This window comes from Acanthisitta chloris, unplaced genomic scaffold (assembly GCF_000695815.1).
Source record: "Acanthisitta chloris isolate BGI_N310 unplaced genomic scaffold, ASM69581v1 scaffold12788, whole genome shotgun sequence".
Taxonomy (NCBI): Eukaryota; Metazoa; Chordata; class Aves; order Passeriformes; family Acanthisittidae; genus Acanthisitta; species Acanthisitta chloris.
Genome location: NW_008685484.1, coordinates 58,491 through 84,059, shown reverse-complemented (window position 1 = coordinate 84,059; position 25,569 = coordinate 58,491). Strand labels below are relative to the sequence as shown.

Sequence of the window (25,569 nt, the reverse complement as noted above, 5' to 3'; positions counted from 1 at the left end):
AATTTACAAATTAATGTCTAAAACTTTGTTTTGTTTTTCTCAGAATTGGAACACTTAGCTTTTTCCTCCATTTGAGAATAATTTTCTAGAATGAACAGCAGGTTTATTGTCCAACTGTGGCCCACCAGCCCAGAGGATCAAATCTACCAGCATGGCACTATGAGAGGAGGTGGTTTCTGCTGGGCTGGTGGTGGGAGCAGTTGGCTCTGATGGTCCCAGCTTCCTTGCTCTGTCCTCTCTGCCCAGGGAGTTGAGTGCTGTCTTCTGTGCAGCAGCAGCCAAATTTATGGAGCCGTGACAGCAGTTGTCATTAAGTTTATACTGCAGATGTTTAATAGACCTAACACAGTGTGTAAAAGCAGGACCCAGTTTCCCCACCTGCAGCTGTGTGGTTGATGTGAGGTTTGAGGTAGAAGAAGGTGCTGTCCCTCCCAAACCAGGCAGTGCACTCTACCCATTTGCCTGCAGTGCCTGTTTGTTCAGCTGCTGAGGTTTGCCATGGCAATTATCAAAGTGAGTCTTGGCAACCATATCATACACTTCATGCTCAAGAGCAAGCAGCATCCTGACCACACTTGACAGCTGGCTTGTTCACACATGTGTCCACAAACATGCACACACACCCCACCTGCCTGCTGTCCCCACTGCTCCCTTCTCTGGGCACGTTGGCGGGTCAAAACGTCCTGCTATTCTGCTCCCTTGATGCTGCTGGCAGGGAGATCAGCTAAATGCCTCTGCATTTCCATCCTGATAAAGCAAGGCCAAGTAAATATAGTATGTATTGAACCCTCCTTCCCCCATCTGGTGGGTATTCATGCACTAATGAGGGTACAGTCATCTCCTATGCATAGCACGTGCTGGTAGCAGGAGGGGAAGGGCACTCACAGGGACGTGCTCAAATGTGTATCTTCACTTTTAAAGGTTATAATTTACATTGGTCTCCCGAGTTCATCTGCTGCTGGCAGATGGAGTCAGCAGTGCCTGTTAGCCACGTGCTGTATTTATGTGTTCATGGTACTACCCAGAGCAGGTTACATCTGAGTTGCTGCTTCTGCATACAAGAAGTTCCCTCTCCACCTTATCAGGAGCTGCAGGGAAGCATGGAAAGGTTTTCAAGTCCTTTGCTTACTACTTTGTCTTTGCACATACCAATGATTTTACAACTGGTTCTCTGTGTGTTGTATCTTTGTGTTTTGCTCTGTTAAATATCTTGATTTTAAAAAGAAAGGTTAACATGCAGAGTTGGGCAAGGTCTGATAATATGTAAACATTGCTGATACAATATGACATTCACAGGCTTTGCAGAGGTTTGAAGAAGCAGGTGATTCTCAGGTTCATTCCCCAGTCCTCTCTAAGCTGTTGGTCCCTTTTTTCTCCCCAGAAGGTGCATCTCAGAACCAGAAGTAGGCCATGTCATCTGGCTTCTTGGCCAAGGGCAGCAGACTATCTAAAGTCCAAGTTGTGTTTTTCTCCCAGTGAACAGTTACAGGGAGGATGAAGAACAGAGAGCATCTTCAGACAACAACGATGAGGTGATTAAGCAGTTTGAGATCTCTGTGTCATACTCACTAAGTTTTCAATTAGAAATAGCTGAAGAAACAACCCCAGTAGGTGTGGAGCATTTGCCCTCCAGCTACAAGGAGTACAGTACAGAAGTATCTGAACGCAAAGGTTCTGTTTGCATAAAATAATGTTAAAGAAGTTGGAGTCTAAGATCTATGGCCTCAACACGGACAGGTTCCCTTGTGGAGATCAAGTCCTGATTCTTGCTTTCTCTCTTACTAAACCTGATTTCCTGATTGGTTACCTGCAGCTAAAAGCCTTGGAGGGAAGAAAGAGTCTGGATCCAAGATTTACTGAAGTCTATGAAGGTCTTTTCATTGATTGTATATGGTTATTGAATTCTGTCTCCTTAATCCACAGGGATTTTCATGGATTTTTATTGGAAATTTTGCCAGAGTAAAGACTGCAGGACTTGGTTCTAATTATTTTTGATCTGTGCCACATAAATCATCTCTTTAGCAAGCCTTTTAGCTTTAGAAGCTGAATGTCTCCTTTTGTAACAACTTTGCAAACACAAGGTGAACAGTGAATGAATTATGCTGTATCATTTGCCAGCACATACACCAAATGTCAGGCAATGACAGAAACTAAAAATTTATGGCACAGGAGGGAAGACTTTTATGATCTTCTATGGACTAATGTAATGACTCTTTTATACAAACAGAGATGAAATGCATTAAAAAATGTAGTTATTTAGAAAATTGGCCTGAACACATTCTAAAATCTGGAGAGGTTCATTTGAGGGAAGAGCCATGAAAGTGCCCTTTGTTTTTAGTTCCATAGAATGTTTTTTAATTTTGAAATATAATTGCTTGATTTTAATGCACCCTCCAAATGGAGCAATCATTTGAAGATATGTCTCTCTATTGAGCTCTTCTTCTGGTGCAGAACTGCTCTTACTTTTCTTTTCAGAGGTAATGTTAATACTGGTTAAATAGGTGTTCAGAAACTAGATGAAGCCAAGTGTTGAAGCCTGCATCACTGAGACATTCGGTCCTCTGCCCCAATCCTCACTAAACTCGAGATTAGACTCTGTTACAAATGCCTATAAACCAATCCTTGGGTTTGCTGAGTGGACCTCAAACATAGAAAGGCTTCTGAGCATGTAGAGCTGCTGTTACTGGGTGTACAGTGATAGTTGCACACCCCTACAGCTCCTGATTTGAGAACTTTATCTGGGAGAAAATCTGAGTGGTTGGGGTAAATGCTAGAGAATCTCAACATCCTGCTACCCCCCAGCTGCTGGACTGAGAACTTCATGTGTGTGTGAGTCCATTTTGGCCCCTAGTTGGTGCCATGGTCACAGAACAGAGAGATTTATGGGCATCAAGCTGTCATTGTGCCCCGAGGGTGTATCAAACACTGTCCCAGCTGAGCAGATTCTCAGGGCCTCTCTGGGTGGGAGGGATGAAAGATCTTTTGAAAGTGCTGAGTCCAGGATGCAATCATGGCATGTTTATACCTTCTTTAGACTCTGCCTGAGACTTCTCTTCTCCCTGTGTTCTCTTAACCGACCTTTTACTCATATTGCTGATAATTTTCATTTCTTACAGAATCAGAAATCTCTTACAAACTTCAGCACACAGTGAAGTTGAGCATCTTGGAGAGCCCTGAATAGCTTCTCTCCCACTCAGCCTTGACATACGGCAAAGTCTTCTCACATCATGTTCTTACATGAGATTTTCCTTGACCCTCTGTTTCTGTTATCAATGCCATGACAGTCTGCACTTTGGACTCATTTAGCTTTAACTTTTCACCTGTTAAAAATCTTTGTAGTAACCTGAAAAGATACTGGAAAGAGGAGTGCACACCGCAGGAAGGAAATGTTTGGAGATGCTCTGGGGAGCTGAACGGCTTGAATGCCAGCTCTGCCCACAGCCTCTCTGCAAATCACCCTGTTAATAAAGAGCCTATTTTAGTTCTGGAAACATGGAGTCTTCTCAGGCTATTACCCAGCATGTGGTAAATTAAACAATCTTGGCCTGATTGCATAATGTCACTTGAAATTTAAGATCCTTTTTCTCTTTAACCCCTAAAATTTACAAGCCATTTTTGTTTAGATTTATTGTAATTAGATAATGATTCTGCTCCTTTGAGGCTCTCCTAGGAAGCTTTTTAGCACTTTTTGATGACTAATCTCAAAACAACCAGGGGCAGGAGCACTGCTCTGTCTCACTGCACCAGGTTTGGCTTGGTGTGAGGGTGCCCATGGTGCTGGGGTAACGCAGAGTGGATTTGGAACTGGGGCTGTAGCAAGGGCCAGGCAAGAGGTTTGCTGCTGTATGAGAACAAATGTATCTCAGCCTCACTAACTCCTATCTCTGCTGCTGTTACTGTGTTTTAGGAAGAGGGGCTTGAAAATCACTGCCTGTAGCTAGGAGGATTTCAAGTATAGGAGTACCTAGATCCATACTGAAATCCTGGATCATATTTTAACAGGTTCTTAACTTTCACCATGAGTTTATATACAGTCTAAAGAAGAGATCACATTTCTTGCATTTTGGAAAATCACAAAGAAAAGCGTAGTTTGGGGTTTTTTTGGTGAAAGCACAATGATTCCCTGGAGTCCAGGGAACAAATATGGCCTCGGTCAGCACAGGTAACAGGCACATATAAACTCTTTATCTGTGTGTCTTGCTGATCAGTGAGCTATGTGGTGTTAATTTAGCAAGATCTACCAGGCTTCATCAGCTCTGGTACTGTGTTTGAGGAAGTGATGAGACCTCTCTTGGGCACATTGTAATGCTTCATAGAACTGAGAGATTGTGTCATTGAAAAAAAAGAAAGATACTGTAGATTAACCAGAGCATTTACCTGCCAGTATGAGAGGGGACTTCACAGTATTTTCCATGCTGATTTCTCAGTGTTTGATGTGCCAAACCTTCCCTGTATCTTTGGAGAGATGCTTCCATATCCCAGTTCCTGTTAGAGTTCTATTAGGAAGTGATGCTCATCCTTTCATCTGACAAAATTCACAGTTTCTTCGCAGCCAACTGTGAATACAAACTTTTCTGATTTATTGGTGATTTCTGTTCCCCACTATTCCCCTTGTATCCTTTGTAGCTCGTGGACATGTGACATGGCAGGGAGAGTTTGGGGGACAGGATTCTTAAGAGAAATTACACTTTTTTAGTGTACAGTACCCTTAATTTTATAGTTGGCTGCTATTGCTCTGCAGGGACTCTTGGCTAATTAAAGTTCAGATGGTTAGATAATGCTGTCTCAACCTATATCCCTGATGCTGTGCTGTTTATTCACGTCAGGTATTCATAAGACAGTTGACATTTTCTTCCTTAAAGATCTCTCAGGTAAATTACAGGCATTTTACTGCTCTGACCTTTTCCTTTACAGGAAGAACTTTTGTTTTCACCATTTATTTTGTGAATATAATGTTCGAATGAATGTAATTGGAGAGGTGTAGTTGCTCTAGTCTGTATAGTTGGGCTATTACCTGCAATGATCCTTTAATACTGGTATTTATATGTTATTATCTCTTACCAAACTACTTTAAATTTAAAGAAAAAGCCAGACTGTTTCCCTGAATGGTTTTGGTGAATCACCTTCTCCCTTCCTTTCCCTGAATACTACATTTGCTTTCCTAACACATTCATTTTGTGCCTGAGTCTTGGGGAGATGGCTTGCTCTATTAATATATTTCTGGAGTTCTCCTGTTACGAATAGACTTTTATGGCTTTAATGTAGTTTTTGAAAATTCCTCTATTATTGATCTAGATATTATCCCAGCAGGAGTCAAAACCACAAGACAATTGTATGAGGATAATTTCTTACTACAGAAGCATTTTGTTCTGAAAGCCTGCTGTGTGGTGTGTGCTTTGATGGATGACCCACTGTTTAAAATGTGTATTAGACATTGGCTTGCTAATTAAATGCCTTAAGGAGTGCCTGCATCCATTCAGTCTCAGTAAATGTGTGGAATTTCTGTTGTTTTATTTGTTGCTTACGCTCTTATGTTTACTTCTGTTTCCTTACTTTGTAGAGAAGAAGGGAAGTAATGGCAAAGAAGTCAAATTAGTTTCTACCCTCACTCAAGACTTTCAGCTCAGGGCAGAGGCTAGACAATGAGGGCTCTTGGTTTCAGGACTGGGTCTGCCATCTGGGAGGCTGAGGAGGAGAAGAGATGGGGTTTGCAAGTCAGAAGGGAGTGAGCAGAGCACCTACCTGGAATTTGAGAGATATGAATTTGGATTCCTCTTTGCTCCTGAAGGACCATCTCCCATGAGGAAGAGGACCATAATTACAAAGCTGTGAGATGCTCCCAGACTTCTCTATTGAAGTGCCTGTGTTTGAAGCATTTTACTGGGAGAATATGAGATCATTCGCAGCTGAAGAAATGGGATAAAGTTATTCTCTTAATTTCTGAGCTGTTAAATTGAAAGAGCAGCCAAAGAGAGAGGCAAGGACTACTGTACACCTCCAGGAAATGTTTCCTGAGTAAAATCCCCATTCTTCTTGTGGGAATTGTGTGTGTGTGTGTGTGTGTGTAACAGATATGCATCAGGATACATTCAAGGCCAAATCATGATGTGATTTTCATCTGTGTCCCTGCACATGTGATTGTCTGTGCTGCTCCATGCAGAGAGCTCTCACTGGTGCCTTTGAGTAGCAAAAAGTGCCATGTGTTCAAAATAGAGACTTCAGTGGTGTAGAGCAGGAATCTGTGGCCTGAGCCGTAGAAGATTATTTGTCATTAATGAACCTTACTTGAGCCCATGGAGTAAGTATGTAGGATCAGATGAATTATAACTAATAAAAGCAAGCAGGTAATTAGGGAACACATCTCCTCTCAGTTGTCCTTGAGACAGTTTAGCCTGAACGTGTGATTTGGAGATTCCTAGTTGGCTTGTGGGGCTGGTCATGCACACACGAGCTCTCCTGGTGGCACTCTGTTACCTCCATGAAACTCCTTTCCTCACCAGCACTATCCCCTCGAGGACAATGCTACCTCCTGTCTTTTCCTCCTCCTTCTCCTCAGAAAATTGTGATACCTGTTCATCAGGCCTATGCTGTGCTTTTCTGTAATTTGTCTGACCTGTGTTTTCATAGAAGTGATTGCTTTGGGGTCACAAAGCAGTCCTGAGGCAACTGAATATCCCAGACATTCCACTGATCATTGCATTTGGTGGTTAACCTCTTCAGGTAAATGCACAGGTTTCTCAGTTCAGGATGGGGTGAGAAACAGACACATCCCCTCTATCAAATGCTGATTTACACAGGATTTGTTATTTTATAAGTTCAGTGCTGTAGTACTCAGAAATGGCCTCTTGCAGGAATTGGCGATGAGGGGGGAAAAAAAGGGAAAAAAAAGAAAAGAAAGGAGAGAAAGGCACATTTTGGAAAATATAGGGGGAGGAATTTGTTCTAATCCTTCTGAAATTATTTTCTTGCTGAAAATTGTTAGATCTGGATGGACTAAGCCAACTGAGTTACCAAGACAACATATCCTATCATGAAGATGACCATGTATCTGTTGATTCAAGAACAACAACCAGGAACAGGGATGCTAGGCAGCATAAAGGGCCCAGGATGGAGCCCAGCATTGTGGATGGTGTTAGCCGGGCAGACATGGAAAGACATTTGGAAATGGAGACAGCATTTGCCAACCAAAGATTGGAAGTAAATGATGCTACTGACAGCTCATCGGCTTGGAGCCCTGAGGTATGGTGAATTGTCATTTATTACACATGGTGTAAGCTTTTGAAGTATATCGGGGGCCAAAAAATATTAGTGGAGAAAGGAAGTGAAAAACGGATCAGTACAACACAAGATAATGGTACTCCTGTGTGCATGTATGCATGAACATACACCCCTCTTTTTGTTACCCTTTTTCTGGTATTTTACCTTTTGCTACTAACGTTAATTCACAGAAACTGTTTTATTGCTTGATTTCTGACTGCAGTCTCTGAACTGAAATTGGAGCCATTAGCTTCCTGACAGCATTTACTGTCATTTAGCAAAGAGCACTCTATTTTGGTCCAAGGCTTTGTCACTGGCTGTACGAGCAGGGTGTGTGCCTCAGGACATGGTATGTGGTCACTGGGTCAGACCTCTGCCTCTTTTTCCAGGTGGTTTCTATGACTTAGACAATGGGAAGTACCTGGAAAGCTGGAAGCAGCTGGTGAGGGTGGCCTGTGACTTGGCCAAGTGACCATCACTCTGGTCCCAACTGATACCAGGCAACCTTTTAGGGAAGGAGAGAACCTGGGGCTGCTTTCCCATAGTTCTGCACCTTTCTTATGAAGCCTCAAGAAAACATTACAGATTTTAAGGCGTTGTAAACACCTGATGACTAGGCATCCCCCTTTTCCCTCCTAATCTCTCTGTATGATGTGTTGGCTTTCATTATTTTACCACAAGATTAAATTTCTGAAAAAATATCAGCCTGCATCAGACATATTAAAAGAACAGCACAAAGGTCACATCTTCTGCCTGAGTTAAAAGTGGCTGTTCTTCAGCTGTGGAAATTAATGCCTCCATCACACTCTGAGCAGCAAGACTTTGAGGGAAATGTTCCTTTCCTCAGAGCATACTGTCTGCAGCCAGTTAAAGAGATGGAAGGCAGCTCCTCAGTGCATATGCTCCAGCCCTAAGGGGTGTTTTGAACAGCATTTTGGTTTGCTGCACAGTCCAGTCCCACAAAACACTGCACAACACATGGGAACTCTGCGTGGCAGCAGCCCTTCCCTTCTTTGCTGTGTGCCTCTGACACTGTTTGCCTGCCCAGCTGAGGCTCATTTCTCCTTATCCACATTTAATGTACATTGCTGTGGTTCCCATACGCCACACTGTCTCCGGTGTCCTCTTTTATTTCTTTGGAATACATCTCTAATTTTGCTCCTGGTTATCTACATTTTAAAAATGCAAAGAATGGTTATAGCATCAGGGGGCAGATATGCCCAAGACCCAGTTTATCTACCACAAGCAGCTTCCCATCCAAAGGTATTGTGTGGATTAATGAAAGAATTTTTATTGCAGGAACTAAATGTTCTGACATGCCAGAAATGTCCAAGCGCTATTATGTTCCACTCAAAGGACTTCTCTTTAGAGATGAAATGGTAATTTTATGCCCCTGCAGTGGAACCACAAGTACCATTTCAAGCCTTGTCCATAATTAGCTGCTCTTTCAGGTTTCTCTGGCAGAAATGGACTTATTTTACTTAGTGAAGTGGTTATTGGCTGTCCTGAATGACCAGGTTAGACATACAATGTCAATCAGTATGACTTGGCTTGACCTCTCATCAGCTGTGCTGGGAAGAGGAAAATAAAGATGAAGTATCTAAGCCCCACACTTTCCTTGGATTCCAATTTAAGTGTCTGTATAACCAATACATTCACAAAGCACTTGTAGCCCAGCAGAGCTCTGAACACCAAGGGGAATTCTGTCAATGACTGCCACAGAAGGAAGATTACTATGTGTAGTAAGCCTGTACAGGGCTGAGTCCTGGATAGCACAGTGCTCTCTGAAAGGGCCAGTCCATGAGATCTCCAAAGCCTGGTTGACCATGGAAAGGTTACTGCCATGGAGTTTGGCATTTCCCTTTCCCTCTCTGCCTCCAGTTTTCTGTGCAGTGGATGTGGTCACAGCTCTAGTAGCACAATCTGACATTTCCTGAAATCCTAATCTCTTTTAACTGTTCGGACAAAAAACAGATAGCTAACCTTCAGTCTGCCCTACACACTGCCAGCAAATGAGATACTCAAGCCCTGCTGGGGCAGGAAAGTGCCTCTTAGATTTTTGTACCTGTGGGTTTACAATGACACACTGGAGTTTGTGTTCTCCAGCTCAGATATGGAGATGAAAGCAAAGTTATGCTGCAAGCACAAGTTGTCTCTACACCTTAGCAGCAGTTCTTGAATGTGCCTTGATTCCATCTCCTCAATAGCAAATGCAAAGATGAAAGCAGGGTGGGATGAAAATGTGGAGGGAAATATGAGTCAAGCTCAATCTCATTACGTTTCCTTCTTAAATATTATTTCATCAACCAGGCAGAAATAACTTGACAGCTACACAGCAGCACTTAACGTTTGCATAACACCACGCTCTCTCCAGGCAGCCTGGCCTACCTTGCAGTTTTGGGTTTTGCAGCCTGCTGTTCATAAAGAAGGCTGTTTGAGTGGCCAAGTCATTTTGTGTCCTGTCCAAGCAGTGCTTTTTCACCCTTTGACATTACTTCTGCAAGACATCTAACAACAGGTCTCCATCAGTAATGTGCACACATGGACATTTGTGTTCATGTGCACAAGTCTTAAACACCTCCAAAAATGAGAAAAGCTGTAGCTTTGTGCATCATGGCAAATGAATCTGAGTGCTTAAAAAGTAGATTGGCAGGAAGGAAATATAAATTTTGGTATTTATCCAAGGTCTTGTTTGAGACACATACCACCCTAGACACTTCTGAAGGGACTGACATCAGAAGTCCCGTGGCCCATCATCTGTTCTCTGAACAATAAGATTCCTGTGTTGGAAAAAAAAAAAGTGTTACTTGAAATGCGAAAGAAGATAAATGTTTGAGGAGGAGGGTGACTCAGATGCTGGTGACAGGCCTTAATTCACCCTCTGGCTATTAACTGAAAATCTTTCCTAGTACAGTGTATACTCATGTTTAAATACAAATCATTGATCACTATAGCAACCCCTTTATCACATGAAGCACATTCTAGCTCTAAGATAAAAAAGCACTTTTGAACAGAAATGCGCACGCCCACTCAGCAAAAGGTAAGGTGAGCATCCATGTTTTTATCTTGTTTTATCAAGATGGGTTTTGTTTTTAAAGTAGGTAAAAGATTGTGTGTGAATTGGTCTGCACATATTGTGATTGTTTATTTTGAATTTTTATTCTGAATGTATTAGTATCCAAACTGAACAGAAGGAGCAGATGCTTCTCTTGGGAGATTTAAAAAGGATACAAAGAATCAATATGTATTTAATCAGACTGTTTTTCTAGATTATCATTGCTTTAGCTGCGAGAAAAGTATTGAATTATAGAGTTGAGTCTAGAGATGGAATTTCCATTCTGCAAGAAATTCTGACACAGTGATTTCCTCTCCCATCAAATTGAACACAGCGCTTAATTTTTTTAATTTCTAGCAGAACAAAATATCCAAAAAGTTAGCAGGATTGTCTGAATTGTTTGATTTTGATCATGTAAAAAAGTCCATTTTGAAAAAAATTTTCTAGTGTACGTTCAAAGTAAAGGTTAAATTGGTAAGCAAATGAAACCAAAACATCTTGTTAGTGCCTCAAAATTGACATGAATGAAACGTAAAAACCCCTTTATTCGGTTTTTCCCTATGTAGAGTGTTTGTCAAAGTAACTGTCTCCTGCAAGACATTTAAATATTGATGAAACTTTGCTTTGGAAATGTTTCAGCATTACTAGAGTGTATGGGGAATATTACACAAAATCAGACAATTAACTTAGCCTTTCAAGAAACAATGGGATCTGTACTTTGCACAGCATCTGCCTATACTTGCAAGCACAAGTGAGGAGAGCAATTTTTTTTTCAAATGGGTTTGGGGTCACAGAGGCAGTTGAACTCCAGTGGAGGTTTCACTTCTTCCTTCTCTTTGCAGGAACATAATGAAGTGAACAGTGTGCCAGCTCATCATGGTTCTCATGAGCCCATCTGCAAATGTGGTGATCTAGATGTCATCTTCCACTACAACTCCTCAAGTCAAAAGCTGGTAGTCACTATCTTGGAGGCCAGGGATATCCCAGACAAAGACCGCAGCGGTGTGAACACCTGGCAAGTGCACATAGTTCTGATGCCAGGCAAGAAACAGAGGGGTAAAACGAGTGTTCAGAGAGGACCCATCCCCATCTTTAAGGACAGAATCACCTTCAGTAAGCTGGAACCAGAGGAGTTAAGCACCCATGCTATTCGCTTCCGCCTCTATGCAGTACACAAGATGATTGGAGAGAAGATGATGGGAGAGCAGCTGTTCTACCTGAACAACATCACCCAGGAAGAGGAGATGAAGGTGACACTGGTCTTGGAGCCAAGGAGTAACCTGAGTGTAAGTTTGATGAAAGATATATGGAGTCTTTAAAATTATTCACCCAGTGAATGGGGTCCAGCAGTATGTGGTGTCTTTCATTCAGGGCTGTTAGGATGCAACTAGTGGATCTGTCCTGCTGTCACTTAAAGTTATCAGGTAAGGGGATGCACAGGGCATGTCTTCCCTGCACAGAGCTGTGCTTTATTAACAACATCTCAGCTAGCAAGCTTGCACAGAATCATGTGGATGTACTACACCTACACGAGTTGTCACACGCTGTGCCATTCAGAAATAGTAGGTTGGTTCAGGAACCACCAAGGCTAATTATGTCTCCATTTCAATCAGGACAGTGGTTCTTGTGTACCATTGTGTTTGTGGTCCTGCACTACTGCCAGTGCAAGAGCTACCTCTAGTTATTAGCTTGTGGATCTCCACATTATGCAGTTTCCATATTGCCAGATATGCTTAGTAATGTTCCTTCTCATGACAGATTGGAGAGGTGGGTCATGTGAGGAGGAACTGGCTGTGCTGCTTCCTAATCTTCCATGCACATCACAGTTGTATCCAGCTCTGGCTATGCCAATCAATTTGTGTAGATGAGCTCTGTCATGATTCATTGTCTACAAAAAGCTCAGTGAGAGGCTGTGCACATGAAATGAATAAAACATCATACTCCAGGTGAAGGAGGGGATAGAGAGAGCATTGTGGTAGCAAGGAAAGAAAGCAAGAAAATGAAACAGTACATGACCAAAACACTCCACACTGCAAGCTGTATTCCATCCGAAATAATTATCAAGGAAAGTTATTGTGCATTTGATGTAGTAGAATGTTTGCTTGTCCCAGAGGCTTTGGTTTACACTTGTGATAACACATTATGCAGAGCTCCTCATCTTTAAAGAGAAAGCTCAGAAATGTGTTTTTGTAAAACTGATGGTCTGATTTCTTCTGGTGTCCCAGCGTAATTTCATAAAAGACATCTTACTAAACAAGGCTACAAGATACAAATTGAGGGAGGGTGGTGGTGGTGAATGTCCTGATGATTCTCTCAGTGCTCTTTCCCCGCAGAGTGCAGATTCTCAGCTTAGTCTGTCAGCAATCTCTCACAGTGATAGCGCTTCTTCAACACAGTCCCTGTCGCATGGAGGGGTGCCAGAGCTGCTCGTGGGCTTGTCATACAATGCCACTACAGGGCGGCTGTCAGTGGAGATGATCAAAGGCAGTCATTTCCGAAACCTTGCAATTAATAGGCCACCTGGTAAGTACTTGCACTGCTATTAAATAACACCATCGAGTCAAAATTTTCTTTTTATTTTCTTCCTCAATATATTCAATTATGCTGTTTCTGAGCTGGGTTTCCTTGCAGAATACCTGACTGAAAATTAAAAGCATTATTTCAGATACGTGTGCTGGTAAATGTTACAGGGTAATTGGAGGCAATCATATGAAGATGGGACAGTAATACCTGAACGTCTGTTTTATTGCATATATACCTCTACAACATCTGATTATGGCAAAAATGCTGTTTTACCCAAAGCACAGAGTAATTCTCAGCAGATCCATAAAAAGAAAGATGCACTTTCCAAGTGTTTATATGTTGCCATGTGACCCACAAAGACACTGCCTAGTGCCATTAAGTGTTCCCCGGGGCTATACTTTGTTTAGTCCCCTTGCTGTGCTGCTGAGTGCTGGGTGACCTGGTGCTTTGGACCCTTTGGGTATCTTCCTGCTGTGAATTCTCTGCTGCCACACAAGAAAATCTTTAGCAGAAAGAAGATTTGAATGTTGTCACAACAGGGTTGTAACAGTTGAGTTCCCCTCCTCCAATCCTAAAGGAAAAAATGAAAAATTGCCTTACAGTAGGTTTAGTTAGTGCCTGAGCTGTAGCTAGTCCTTGAGAAGGACAGTGCTGCTAATGTCCATGATATAGATGGAGTCACGAGCCATAGTGCCTGGTGTTACCTGCATTGCTGCTGGGGTGGCTTATGCAGGGACGGAATGGCAGCACTGAATTCATCTCATGTGGTTCTTTGCCTCCTGTCTGGAACCAGCAGCTGATGGCAATGTGAAATAATGTGAGTTTTTTGTTTGTTGGTGTGTTTGCTTTTTGTGATGTTTGCCGACTTGTCGAAGGTAATAACCTTTGACAGTTCAGTGCCTTCACTGGATTTGACATAATGTCTCTAGCTGCAAAATGTTGAGATTGCTTTTGCAAGATGCTGTGCTCTTTGGCCCAGATCTAGCGAAATATTTATGTATATTTCAGTATATGGATGTGAAAACTCAAGTTTCTACTAAACTATACTTGAGTATATTAGAGAAATAATCTGTATCAGTCCCTCGAGAATTAAGGGCAAGTCTGTGTAACTGTAAAACACCTGACCCCAGTCTGAGTAGACCTAACACATCTTATATTAGCTGTGGCAACACAGGTCTCCGTGAGCAGCTCTGTAACTCATTGTGTCTGAGTGCTGGGGAGATGTTTCTGTTCTGGGCCTCTGGTGGCATGGGGTTTGGCAGATTAGCCACGTGTGCACACGTTAGCTTTCTGCATGGGAAAGTTTATCTACCTTGATTAAATGTCCCATCCAGCTTTTCAGCAGTGGGTGCTCAGGAGTGCAGTAGCTCGGTTGGCAGCATCTTTAAACCTGAGAAATATTTTGTGTTTGTTGATGAGGAGTAGGATATGGGAAAAGGAGGCTTTCCTTGAGGGACCTTTCATTTTAATTCATGCCTGAATTTTCCATTTCTGTGTTTATAGGGCTTTGGATAAACCTAGATTAATCAGTTTGATAAGCTGGCCAAAGTCTTCTGTCAGCCATCCAAACTAATAGTCCTGACACTGTTTTAGAACAGTTCTTCCATCTTTGCTGTTAAGGCTATCTTGAGTTGTTTCTTCACATCCTTTCTTTATACAGATGAACTTTGGCATTGTCAGACCAGTGTCTCTCAGTGTTAGATCAGCTTTTAGGTGAAACACAGAAATCCATAAATGATTACAGGCTAATTCTGAACCCATCACAATCTGCTTCTTTTATTCCAAGTCACATTGCTGCTTCTGCATTCTGAATTGTTCTTCTGTGCCTATAAAGTTCCCAGTAGTGTGGTGAGAAAAGAAAAACCCAGTGAAGCAGAAATTGAAAGAAATTAAAAAGAAGGAAGAAAACCAGTACTTGTCTCAGATGCTGGAGTAGCATTTCACTGATAACTCCTCAGGCATTGCAGAGGAGTGCTGTGAGGTCTGATCGTTACTGTCTGAATCGTGCTGGTGGCTCTATGAGCTGCTCAAAAAGTCCTTCATGAGGTGAAAACTAAAACTGCTATTCCCCTTTCTGGAGGGTGAGGAAAGAGCCCTTGTGTTTTCTTAAATAGGCCCTATTTGCAGTTCTGTTTTTTGAGGCTCTGAGGGAGACATTTCTTTAAAGTATCATAGAAATTTCAGATATAATCATGCTTTGGGACGCTTAAATACCAAGCCCAAACTGCCATTCAGGGCAGCCATTTATGGTAATAGAAAAAGAAGTCAATGGGCAGTATCCACCTCTCTTCCCAGTCCTGCATGCACTGACCCTATACAGGACCTATATGTAGTCCTGTTGCAGACCAGTGGCCTCAGTATTGGCTGCTGCTGACAGGGGAATGGCAGGGGAGTCTTGCACAACAGCAAGGTCTCCAGCTGTGCTTTTTGCCCATCTTAACCCTCTTCTCTGCCACCTGTAGTCCTACAGCATGTGTGCTCCCTTTTTGGCATCCTTGCACAGGGATTTCACTGTGTGCAGAAGAAGGAACTGAACTGGAGCATTGGTGATTTTAGGTGTAAGACTCTAGAGGCTGAAACACTTGGTTTTCTGGAGAAGAAAAGAAAGATTGTGCATGTCTCAGCTTTTCCTTGGCACATCTCCTTCTCTTATACCTTTAAACTGAGTCAGGTAAATATCAAAGTCATGGGTGCTTATGTGGGTAACAAATGGGTTAGAAAACAGCTGGACAGCTTAGAGAAACTTTAATCTTGCAGGCAGTGTCTTCTCTTCAGGTCACATATGTGGGATTTAAGGATAGTTTGGACAAGGATAAGTGTCCAGGTATTGTTCTGGGGAACATGCTGAGTTATAGGACTGAGCCTACAATCTCTGATCCTGCAAATAGATCCATTATCACTCAGAGCACTTAAGAGCACTCAAGAGTATGGCTGCAGCATTGGACCGTAAATTATCAGTGTGTGCCAAAAAGCCTCATGCAGAAAAGCATCTACAGTTTTGTCAGATGTGGACACCCTTAGTATTTTAGTGCTAATGGCTTGTGTGCTATGCTCTTCATTCTCTTTGGTTCTTGTAAAAATCATTAACCTGTGCTAGTATTTTGTAGGAGTTCATATTTTGGTCTGTGGTCTTGTATCTTCTTAGAATAAAACACAGTGGGTTCATTTAAAGGATGTTTATTATATAAAAAAGTAGTAAGAGAAGCCTACAGCACTGGCAGACATGTCTTTAAAAATTTATAGACAGTTACATACTATGAGCTGGGTAGTAGTACCTTGGGATCTTAGTGATGGACCAGGAATCATTTGAGCTAGTCAGTGTACAAACACAAAATAGGGAGATGTCTCTTCCCATGTGATGCTAAACCTTCATCAGCTGCTCTGCTGGGTGCAACTCTCTTTCCTCTAATCCAGCCTTAGTTCTTTCTCCTTCAGTGATTTCTTTTGGGGTTTATGTCTGCGTGTAACACAATTTGAGAAGAACTATTGCAAAGTTATTCCCCCGCCTAAGAAAAGTCCTCCAAGCTTTTCAGCAGCTGTAGAATTAATCACACATAATAATTACATCCATACATGATCATTATTATACCAGCAGCATATTAACCCCATTAAACAAATACAATAGCATTAATGCTGGAAAAGACAGGAGGGAGAGAAGAAGCTGTCAGGATTTCTATTGGGAGCAGGAGATATTCTTGAAGTAAATACTTGTCTGAAAACAAACATCTACCTGAGCCACAGGTAACAATGGCAAGAAGTACAGAAGATACTCCCATAGAAATATTAGCATTCTTACATTAGGATCATTGTTGTTCTGGTATCAGAGTGCTTTAAAGCCATTAGTGGATTTTATTTGATCAGGTCATTTGTGAGGGAACGAAAGTTATTATCCCTGTTGCATTCCTGGAGAACTAAGGCACAGGTTAATTCCTCTAATTACTCCATATCAGACCAGGAAGCTGAATAAAAAAAAATAACCTTTAACTTGCATATTTTCCTCTGAACAGGGAATTTACTTGAGCTCCTAAAGCTTTGTGATTTCTGTTCCCATATCATTGGTAATAGAAGGAGGACCTGTGCCAGGCTGAGCTGGGGTGAATTCAGTCCTCCAGAGAGTTTGGTTAACAGAGTAGTAGATGCTCTGGGAAGCTTCTTGCTTGCCAGTCAGTCACAGGAATATTGTAGAAAACCACCTCTCCTTCTGCATCTTCTTCTTGTCTATCCTTGAATATAGCCAGAATAAACTTACAATAAGAACAGCTGAGAAAGCTTTGTTCTGGGTGGGAAAGATGAGGCCAGATGCAAAGAGCCCCAGAAGGATGTGGCAGTAATGAGCAGCTGGGCAGTGAGGTGGAAGATGAAGAGTGGATGAATGTAAGTTATTGCATGGGGGCACTGGTGGAATTCAGACTTAATCTGGACGGACACAGAGCCACTTGGGAGTGAAATATTAGGCTTATAGTAAATAGCTCTGGGAAAATGTCAACTCAAGGATGAGCAATAGTAGTGAAAAAAACCAATAAATTAAAAGTGGAGAAAATAAAAACTTGATATTTGATTGTAAATATGCAGTCACTGGTGTAATGAATACTGTGTACAGTTCTGGCTCCCTCTATTCAAATAGAATATGGCAGAACTGAAAAGATGTGCTGAGTAGTGTCAGAGATGATCAGGGATGTGGGAACACCTTCCAGTGAGCTGCAGCTGAATAGACTGTGCCTCCTACGATGCTACGACAAAGGGAGATGGGGGAAGATTTCATGGGGATCTATAAGTGTCATTGAGAAAGTGAATTGACAACAGTTATTAGTTGTCTTCTCCTGATACAAAACCAAAGGATCATAAAAGGAAGCAAGGAGGTAGCAGGTCCTGAAGAGGAGACAGCTCTTCACTTATGCTGTCGAATTCCTCATTACAGAACATCATGGATGTTAGAAGTCTACTTGAGTTCTGTGCAGCACAGGAGGAATTCACAAAGAAAGTGAAGAAGGTCCACAGAGGACCATTAAATGTGAAGATGCTGCCTCTGACTGAGGAAGTTTGTGAGTCACAAATTAGTGCAGACTGGGAGAGTATTTGGGAGAGAAACAGCATATGCCATATTTGCCAATTTTTTATAGATTTACTAAAGTGGATGATACTGGGTAATGTTGGATGGATGGACTGGCTTGGTACAGCTCTTCCCACCACATGTGAGACCTGGGACTGATTAGGCTTAGAAAAACAAGTGTCAGGACAATGGACTTTCAAGGAATGACTGTGAGATTTGGGGGGGTTGTTCCATGATAATTAGATATCCAGTGATAGAGTGGAGTTATCCAGTAATGTTTTCAATAGCTCTATATTTCTAAAAGGTCTATGAAAAATATAATCCACGTTACAGTTGCTGGGTATAAAAATTCAGACATTTCTGAATCAAAAGAGTGCATTTGAAGTGGATGTATGGTGATGCTCTCCCACTCTTACAGCTGTGACAAGAAAAAAACCATTTTTTCCCCCTCCCAAAACAAATCGAAGAAAAAAATGTTGATATCAGGGTAGAACTCTCCTAATTCCAAATTTCATGTGGAGCTGAATGTTTAGTGCAAATCTGCAGTGACTCTACAGAGCAGAGTTTGCAGGAGATTTGGTGACAGGCTGTTTAATAAAGCCATGCCCGTGGGCACCACTGCTGGAGGTGACAAAAGCCAGGCTTAAGCATCCTTACATCATGCAGCTACCTTTGCTCTTGCTCAGGTGTATCCATGCTTTCTGATATGCTCTCTGTTCAAGTTCCCACCCCCTCACGGAGGCAGCAGCAATGCTTAAGCAGGGAAAGTGTTGAAATTATTAGAGGAGAGTCACCTTGTGCATCTGGAGAGGTGTCTGCTTTAGCTGTGTCAGCCCAGACTAAAGCTGCACCTCCTGAGGGCTGGGGAGTGCAGGCAGGTGGTAAATTGGCTCTGTAGCCCAACACAAGTCCCAGGTGAGAGCTGGTGCTGTAAAAAGGAGTGGACATGTGGAATAAGGTCCCCTGATTCATGCCAATACGGAGCAATGTTAGAATCTATAGATATATATCTACCTCAATATTGTTTTGTTAATATAAGCCTTATATTATTTGTGATGCTGGTGCTTATTTGGAATTGGAACCTGCAGTTAAGCACTAAAAGCTGAGAGGGCCGAGAGATTGGTGAGTGCAGAGCCTTTGTCACCGCCGAGGCCTCAGCCCCGGCGCGGGCACCGGGAGAGAGAGCAGAGCCACGTCCATAACTTTTTGGGGTTCGTTTTTGGGGTTTGATCTGGACAGGAATGAATTTCTAGCTGAGTCTGCAAGAGGAGAAGGGTTAAATTTAGGCTGATGTTTTTAGGTGTTTACTCATGAGCCTGCGCAAGTTGGAGAAGACTGAAGGAGGTGAAGTGAACATGCCCCGTCAAAGACCTCCCTCTCCTCGGGACAGTCATGAATATGTATTAACAACAAGTTTCTACACCGAACCCAGGCCCTGTGCGGTGTGTGTTGGGAGAGCAGAGACTCCCCGCGCACCCAGCGCTGTTTGCTTGCTTAAATTCACATAATAAATGGTAAATTTTGTCTGCAGTCCTGTTTGGGGACTCAGTCATTTATAACAGGCACATAGGGTGTTGTGGCAGCAGAGGAGGATCACCAAGGAACTGAGCCTCAAGGTGCTCTGAAAGTGGCTTTCCTTCCTGAGAGACCTGGGCATTGCATCTCCTTCCCCTCCTGCATGTAGCAAGTCACTGATACTGGCAATTCCCACCCCTCAGGCCAAACAGTCATTCCGGGGAGCAGTGCATTCCTTTCTGCTTCATTTTAAATTAAAGGCACTCCTGGTCTGTTCTCTGATGACTCACATGTTGTGGAAGTTGCCAGATCCCAGGCCCTCCCTTGTGTGAGCGCTGCCAGCCCCAGGGGAGGGGACCTGAGCTTGGTGGAAAAGTTGGAAACTTTGGAAAACTAAGAAAGTTGGCTACTCAGCAACGTAGTAGGCAGCTCTCAGCTCCTGTATGATTTATAGAGCAGTCCACAAGCTGCCTTACTCCACACTTTCACAATGTAAGGGCTGGGATCAAAATCTTGGGTTTAATTCCTCTCCCTGCTCCTTTGCTGATCTGGCTGCAGTGGGCCCAGTTCAGAGTATTTCTGCCCCGCTGCTGGTTTAATGGGGAGGTAAAGCCAAGACTAATGGCCTCCTGGGTCTCAAACTGAGACCTCACATTGAGCTGCCTGTACAGAGTAGCACAGAGTCGAGCTCTGGGGCTGCTTTGCCACACAACGCTGCCATTTATTCTGTAGGCTGGGAGCGTGGGCATGCCAGCTGGGGGAAATTAAGCTCCAGGCCCAAGGCTTTATTCTACTGCGGCTGTTATTAGTCTGGATTGCAGCATGCTGACATGCTTATACTACTTTTGGAAATGAGCTGGCTTGCCTGGAGCACGGGTTGGAAAGTCTCTACGGCACTGTGTGGTACCCTGCAGTCCACAGACATGAGGGGTCAGGAGTCTTCAGTTGTTTATTTCCTTTCAAAATATAAATTCAAGCAGGGGGTTAGGTGCTTTTATATTTGCTGTGGTTTTGTTCACAGGTCAGCTTTACTAATAATGGTAGTGCTTAGGGTAAATGAAAGCAGAATGCACGCTATGATCCCTGCTCCAAAAATGAGAACGCATAAATTACAGTTGATTATTCCCCTGAGTTGTCATTATCAGTTAGTTCCCTTAGAAGGATCATGACAGAAATGGGTCATTAGAAGAATCACGGATAAACTGATTGCCTTTGCAGATGAGCTCTCAAGAGGTGTTTTATGGTTGGGGCAGTGTTGATGGAGACAGAGCAGTCTGCCTGAGGAGAGGCTTGCCCAAACCTCTGGAGTAAGATTATGCAGCACTAGCCCAAAATGTGTCTGGCTTCTCACAGCATTCCTTGATTTAGTGCTTTTCACTCCGGTATGAAATGCAGAGGTGTTGATATTTTATGTAGACATGAACATTGTTCAATCTGCGCATACCAGAGATGAAAGATGAGTTTAGAGTAAAAATTATCTTCAGCAAGAACTTATGTTCCAAAACCTATGCGGAAAGAAGAGCCTGGTAGATGCGGTGCTAAAATTGAGCTTGGCAAAATTAGACTTTGCTCTTGAATCTTCACAGACTTTTGTGTAACCGTGGGCAAACTGCAGCCTCAGACACTCCCAGAAATTAAGAGGTCTTGCTCTTCTTCATGTCAGTGAGCTGGGTACCTAAATAGAAGGTGAGCACTCAGGCGTTTTAAAGAATGTAAGCCCTAATCTCTCTTCTCCTTTTGTGCTTGATAGAAGTGGCATGAAAATAAACACCCTGAAGAGCACAGAGTGCTGAGACACCACAGTAATGAGGCCATTACTGAATCTGAGCATGTAATTAGATGGAAAATGTTTGCCTTCATAATGAATAGATGCTCTTACACATACATTCCTCAGTAAACTGTCAAGTTCATCTTTGCCATAGTTCCACTAATTTCACTATGTAACTGGGGATGGATTTTCTTTGGCAAAGTCAGCAGGAGGGGGAGACCCTTCCATCTCAGAGGACCAGATTGGACTAGAAGAAGAACGAGGAAGTGTTTTCTTATGAGACACCTAAAAAGATGTTGCAAGGAGCATAATGCAGAAAGGACAAACTGCAATCTTAAAATGTATTTGGTGAAGCAGAATAACAGCTCAGCCTCATATGTACCAACTCTGCAAAGCAAATTTCAGATGCTAAATATATGATCCACACCTCCTCTTTTATTTTTGTTCAGGCAAGCTTGATTCTTTTGGCTGGTAAAATACACCCAGTGGAATACATTTGAGGAGAATTAGCAGTCTGATTTACTTGTCACTTGCACTGGTTTTGTGCCTGTGTTTTCATGGGGGTGAATAGGAGTCCTGGTATTAGCTCTGCCCTGAGTGTAGTCTCCTTCCAACCTGAATGTTCCTGCCTGATCCTGATGATGCATGCAGAATCCCCACCAAACTTGGTAGTATAGACAGGGTCTTGGTGCAGAATTGTATAGCAAATCTGATGCGTATTAAAGAAAAAGCCAACTTTTCTGACTTTGATTTAGGTCACTGGTGGTGTGCTGTGCAGTTTTCTTCAAAACCAGGTATATTACCCCTCACTTGCAAAAGCTGAGTGAAGCCTCAGTCAGGGATGTGACATCCTAGAGTTTATGACTATGAGAAACTCTTCTGTTCATTGCCTGGAAAATTAACTAGGACATCATGAAACAGTATCTTATGAGGTGTTTTAGGTGTGGCACTTGCATTAATGTTAAAACCTAAATCACCTGTAATGGCAGGATTGGCTACTAGATCACTGCTGAATCATGCAATGTGCTGCTTTGGGGGTATTGATTATAAACTGGTTGGCTCCTCTGGGAACTGCTCAAATAAATGCACCTGCAGTTAGGTGTCATGAATCCCACCTGAGCTGCCAGTACTGGTGCAAGTCAGAAGGAAGCGTGATAGGAAGGCATACTATGAGTAAAATGTAGACCTCACTCCTCTCCCTCTCTTCTTAGAAAAAGAGATACAGGTATGTGTGTGACCTAGCCCTCAAGTAGCAAGGGAAGATAATCTAAAAAAGTACTTTATTTGCTGTTGGTTATGTTGCACATTGCTATGCTTAGGTGAGATAGCAGTGAGGGTGTTGGTGGCAATCCTTGCATACTGCTCCTCCTCTCTGCCCATCCCCTGCCCTAGCACAGCCAGGGAAACCCTCCCAGGAGCTGCCAAGAGGTCCAGAGGCTCCAGTGCTACTCCATGCCCCAGCTCTGCCCTTGCTGGCCATTCTCAGACCCTACTGTGACCCCAGTCAAATGCCCTCAGCAAAGCAGTTCTCAGAGGGTAGAGGGAAAATTGGTGTGACACCAAGGACATGTCTAGAGAAAAATGAAAGTATTGGGTCAGGAGCAAAGAGAGAGGGTCGCACATCTGTGAATTCCTAGGTCTCAGCACTCACCTCTCTTGCATGTCAGCAGAAACGGGATCCTTCATCTTTCTGACTGTAAATGGGATTGGTTTGGAAAATGCACTGAAATGATGTGAAAATGTAAGCTTTCAATTTGAAAAAAAGAAAAATTTTGAAGTTCAAACAAGGAATTGTACTAATTAGCTGCTTGTTTGTGTTTAAAAAATCAGCCTGGCAGAGATCTTTCACTATTTTGAAATCCCCTTCTCAGGAAAAAAAGGACAAATACATTTAAAAATCCATCAAATCCCCACTCCCCACTTCTCTTTGTTTACAGGGAGTTCCCAGCAGCCTAGACTAGCAGCCAGGACTTCTACATGAGGAATGCTTCAGTTCATGTTACGGTTTGTCAGTACAAAGCAAAGTGACATCTCTAAGGGTACTGCAAGAGTTGTGTCTGGTGGTTATCTTGCATGGTTTCACATTGAGTTGAGCTAGAAAAGAGAGTCCTCTCTTGGCCTTTGTGTTTCTGAAGGGTCTGAAGTTGTTACAGGTTTCAGTCCCTCAGCACCATCAACATTGAATATTAAGGTAGAATTAGTCCACCTGTTAATAAAGCAGTACTTTCCTTCCCAGATACAATCAGGAAACTAAATCAGAGCTCTGCTTTTCTGCCTAACAAGTAGCTCTTTGTTGGCAAGATCTACTTCATCTCCAGTGTTATACTGGGAGCCAAGCTGGCACCCACAGCTAATGATTGGGCTGAACTTTCCCCGCAGTAACTTGATAGCTGTACAGCTGTGCAGGCTCACAATTTGCTCCTCGATTGTCAGTCTCCTGACAGCTTTTTCAGAGGAACAGTTTGAGAGGAGCGGAAAGCCCTGCTTTGGAGACATAGAAGTGTTTTCACACCTGAAGTGTAATTTCACACCTTGTGTTGCTCAGTAGATAAGTGCGTAAAATAGCACATCAAACGGGAACAGAAGAGGATAGAAATGCTGTAGACAAGAGACGGAGGCTTGTTATTTATTTCCTATCTTCAGCACACTCTGAAATAATACTCACTTGCTAGAACTCAGGCACAGATTACGAGGGGTTAGCAGGGGACTTGTCTAGCCAAGCAATCTGTCACCGTCACATGCAGAGCAAGGTGAAAACTTGCACTGAGCTGAGTCTGTGGAGCATTGGGAGCTCTGAGACCACAGTATTAGCAAACACATAACAGAGGTGAAGTAATTAACACAGGAGGCAGCAAGAGTTTAAAAGGTAGATTTACCGGAACACTAAATTGGACCATCCCTTCCCTGTAACTACTAAGCATGTTTACTCCTTGTATTGAGTTAACTAGTGAATAAAAGTGACCTTGAGTCCACAAGAAAGAGCAATATGAGAATTTGGAAAAAGCTTGAAACTATCATGGGAGATCGCATCATTTCACTGTGTATGTACGTTTCTTTTCCCTCTTTTTCAAGACCCTTTTTGTTAGGTATCTCAAACAATAGGTGATAGAGGTATTCTTCCAAAGGAGGGTGGTGGAGAGGCAGCCAAGGGAAACCTGAGTAACAGCCTCAATGAAACTTGATTGTGAGGAAGAGGAAGAGAAGGTGGAGACACACCATTTGACATGGAGAATCCATAGAGATGCTCAGTCTCAGTTAGTCTTAGACAGGTTTGCTAGGCTTGGCAACCTACTGGATATTCTGCTCTTCCAAAAGAGTAGAGCTGAAACATGCATTCTTCTTTTCCACAGCTGAGTATGAGAAAAACCAAGAGGTACAACCTTATTCCATGGATTTTACCAAGATGAGTAGTCAGAACTCATCTCTTATTCACTGCAGACAAAGCTGCTGTACTTGGAGGGAGTTTGGATGGGTTTTGACCACTTGGCATGTTCATTTATTTTGTAACCTGTGCTAAACATTATTTTCTCTTTTTTTTTTTCCCTTTTTGTCCTAGATACCTATGGAAAGCTCTGCCTGCGCAACTCTGTGGGTCAGGAGATGTCTCGGTGCAAGACCTCCATCCGTCGAGGGCAGCCCAACCCTGTCTACAAGGAAACTTTCATCTTCCAGGTTGCCCTCTTCCAGCTCTCTGATGTCACCCTAATGATCTCCGTATACAACAGGCGCAGCATGAAGCGCAAAGAGATGATCGGCTGGATTTCCATGGGGCAGAACAGCAGTGGAGAGGAGGAGCAAAGTCACTGGCAGGAAATGAAGGAATCAAAGGGGACACAGGTCTGCAGGTGGCACACGCTGCTGGAGTCCTAGTGGCTGCCAGGGCAGCCTGCAGATCCTGGGACAAAGGGCTCTCTTACCTTGTTCTCAGTCAGAAGAAAACAGCTACCCTGTGACAAGCACTGAGCTCTGACAGGGCACATTCGCTGTGACCTCACTGTTCACCATCAACAGCCATGGGTATTAAAGCTGGCAAGGCCTGGGAAGCATGTTTAGTTCTTGTCTTTCCAGGTTGTCCTGCATTTTCTACATCCAAATAATTAACCCTAGCAGGAAGCAGTGGGAGTACCTACAAAATCCTTTCCTTGGTCATTCTCTTGCTCATTTTGTCATAGGCATAAACCATCACAGGCTGATTCTGATGCTGTTTTCTTCTGGGCTAAACTCTCTCTTCCCTCCCTCCCTCCCCTTATTTATATTAATGAAGTTTGCAAATATTCTTGACACGCAGATAGCTCACAGAAAGGCTAACCTGCATGCAGATCACATCCTCTCCCTTTTATTATCATGTTTCTAAGACCTAGAAATAAGCATTTGATACCACTGTAGACTGGATAATATATT

At 42.8% G+C, this 25,569-nt stretch overlaps 1 protein-coding gene across 1 annotated transcript in view; it reads left to right on the top strand.

Moving 5' to 3' along the window:
* Window positions 1-25,145, top strand: part of SYT16 (synaptotagmin XVI) — a 37,030-nt gene extending 11,885 nt beyond the window's left edge. The window contains exons 2-5 of the mRNA XM_009079787.1: window positions 6,983-7,239; window positions 11,155-11,598; window positions 12,646-12,835; window positions 24,725-25,145. Of these exons, the coding sequence (XP_009078035.1) occupies window positions 6,983-7,239; window positions 11,155-11,598; window positions 12,646-12,835; window positions 24,725-25,038 (1,205 nt within the window). The 3' untranslated portion in view covers window positions 25,039-25,145. The remainder of the gene's footprint in view (window positions 1-6,982; window positions 7,240-11,154; window positions 11,599-12,645; window positions 12,836-24,724) is intronic.
* Window positions 25,146-25,569: the final 424 nt, after the last annotated feature.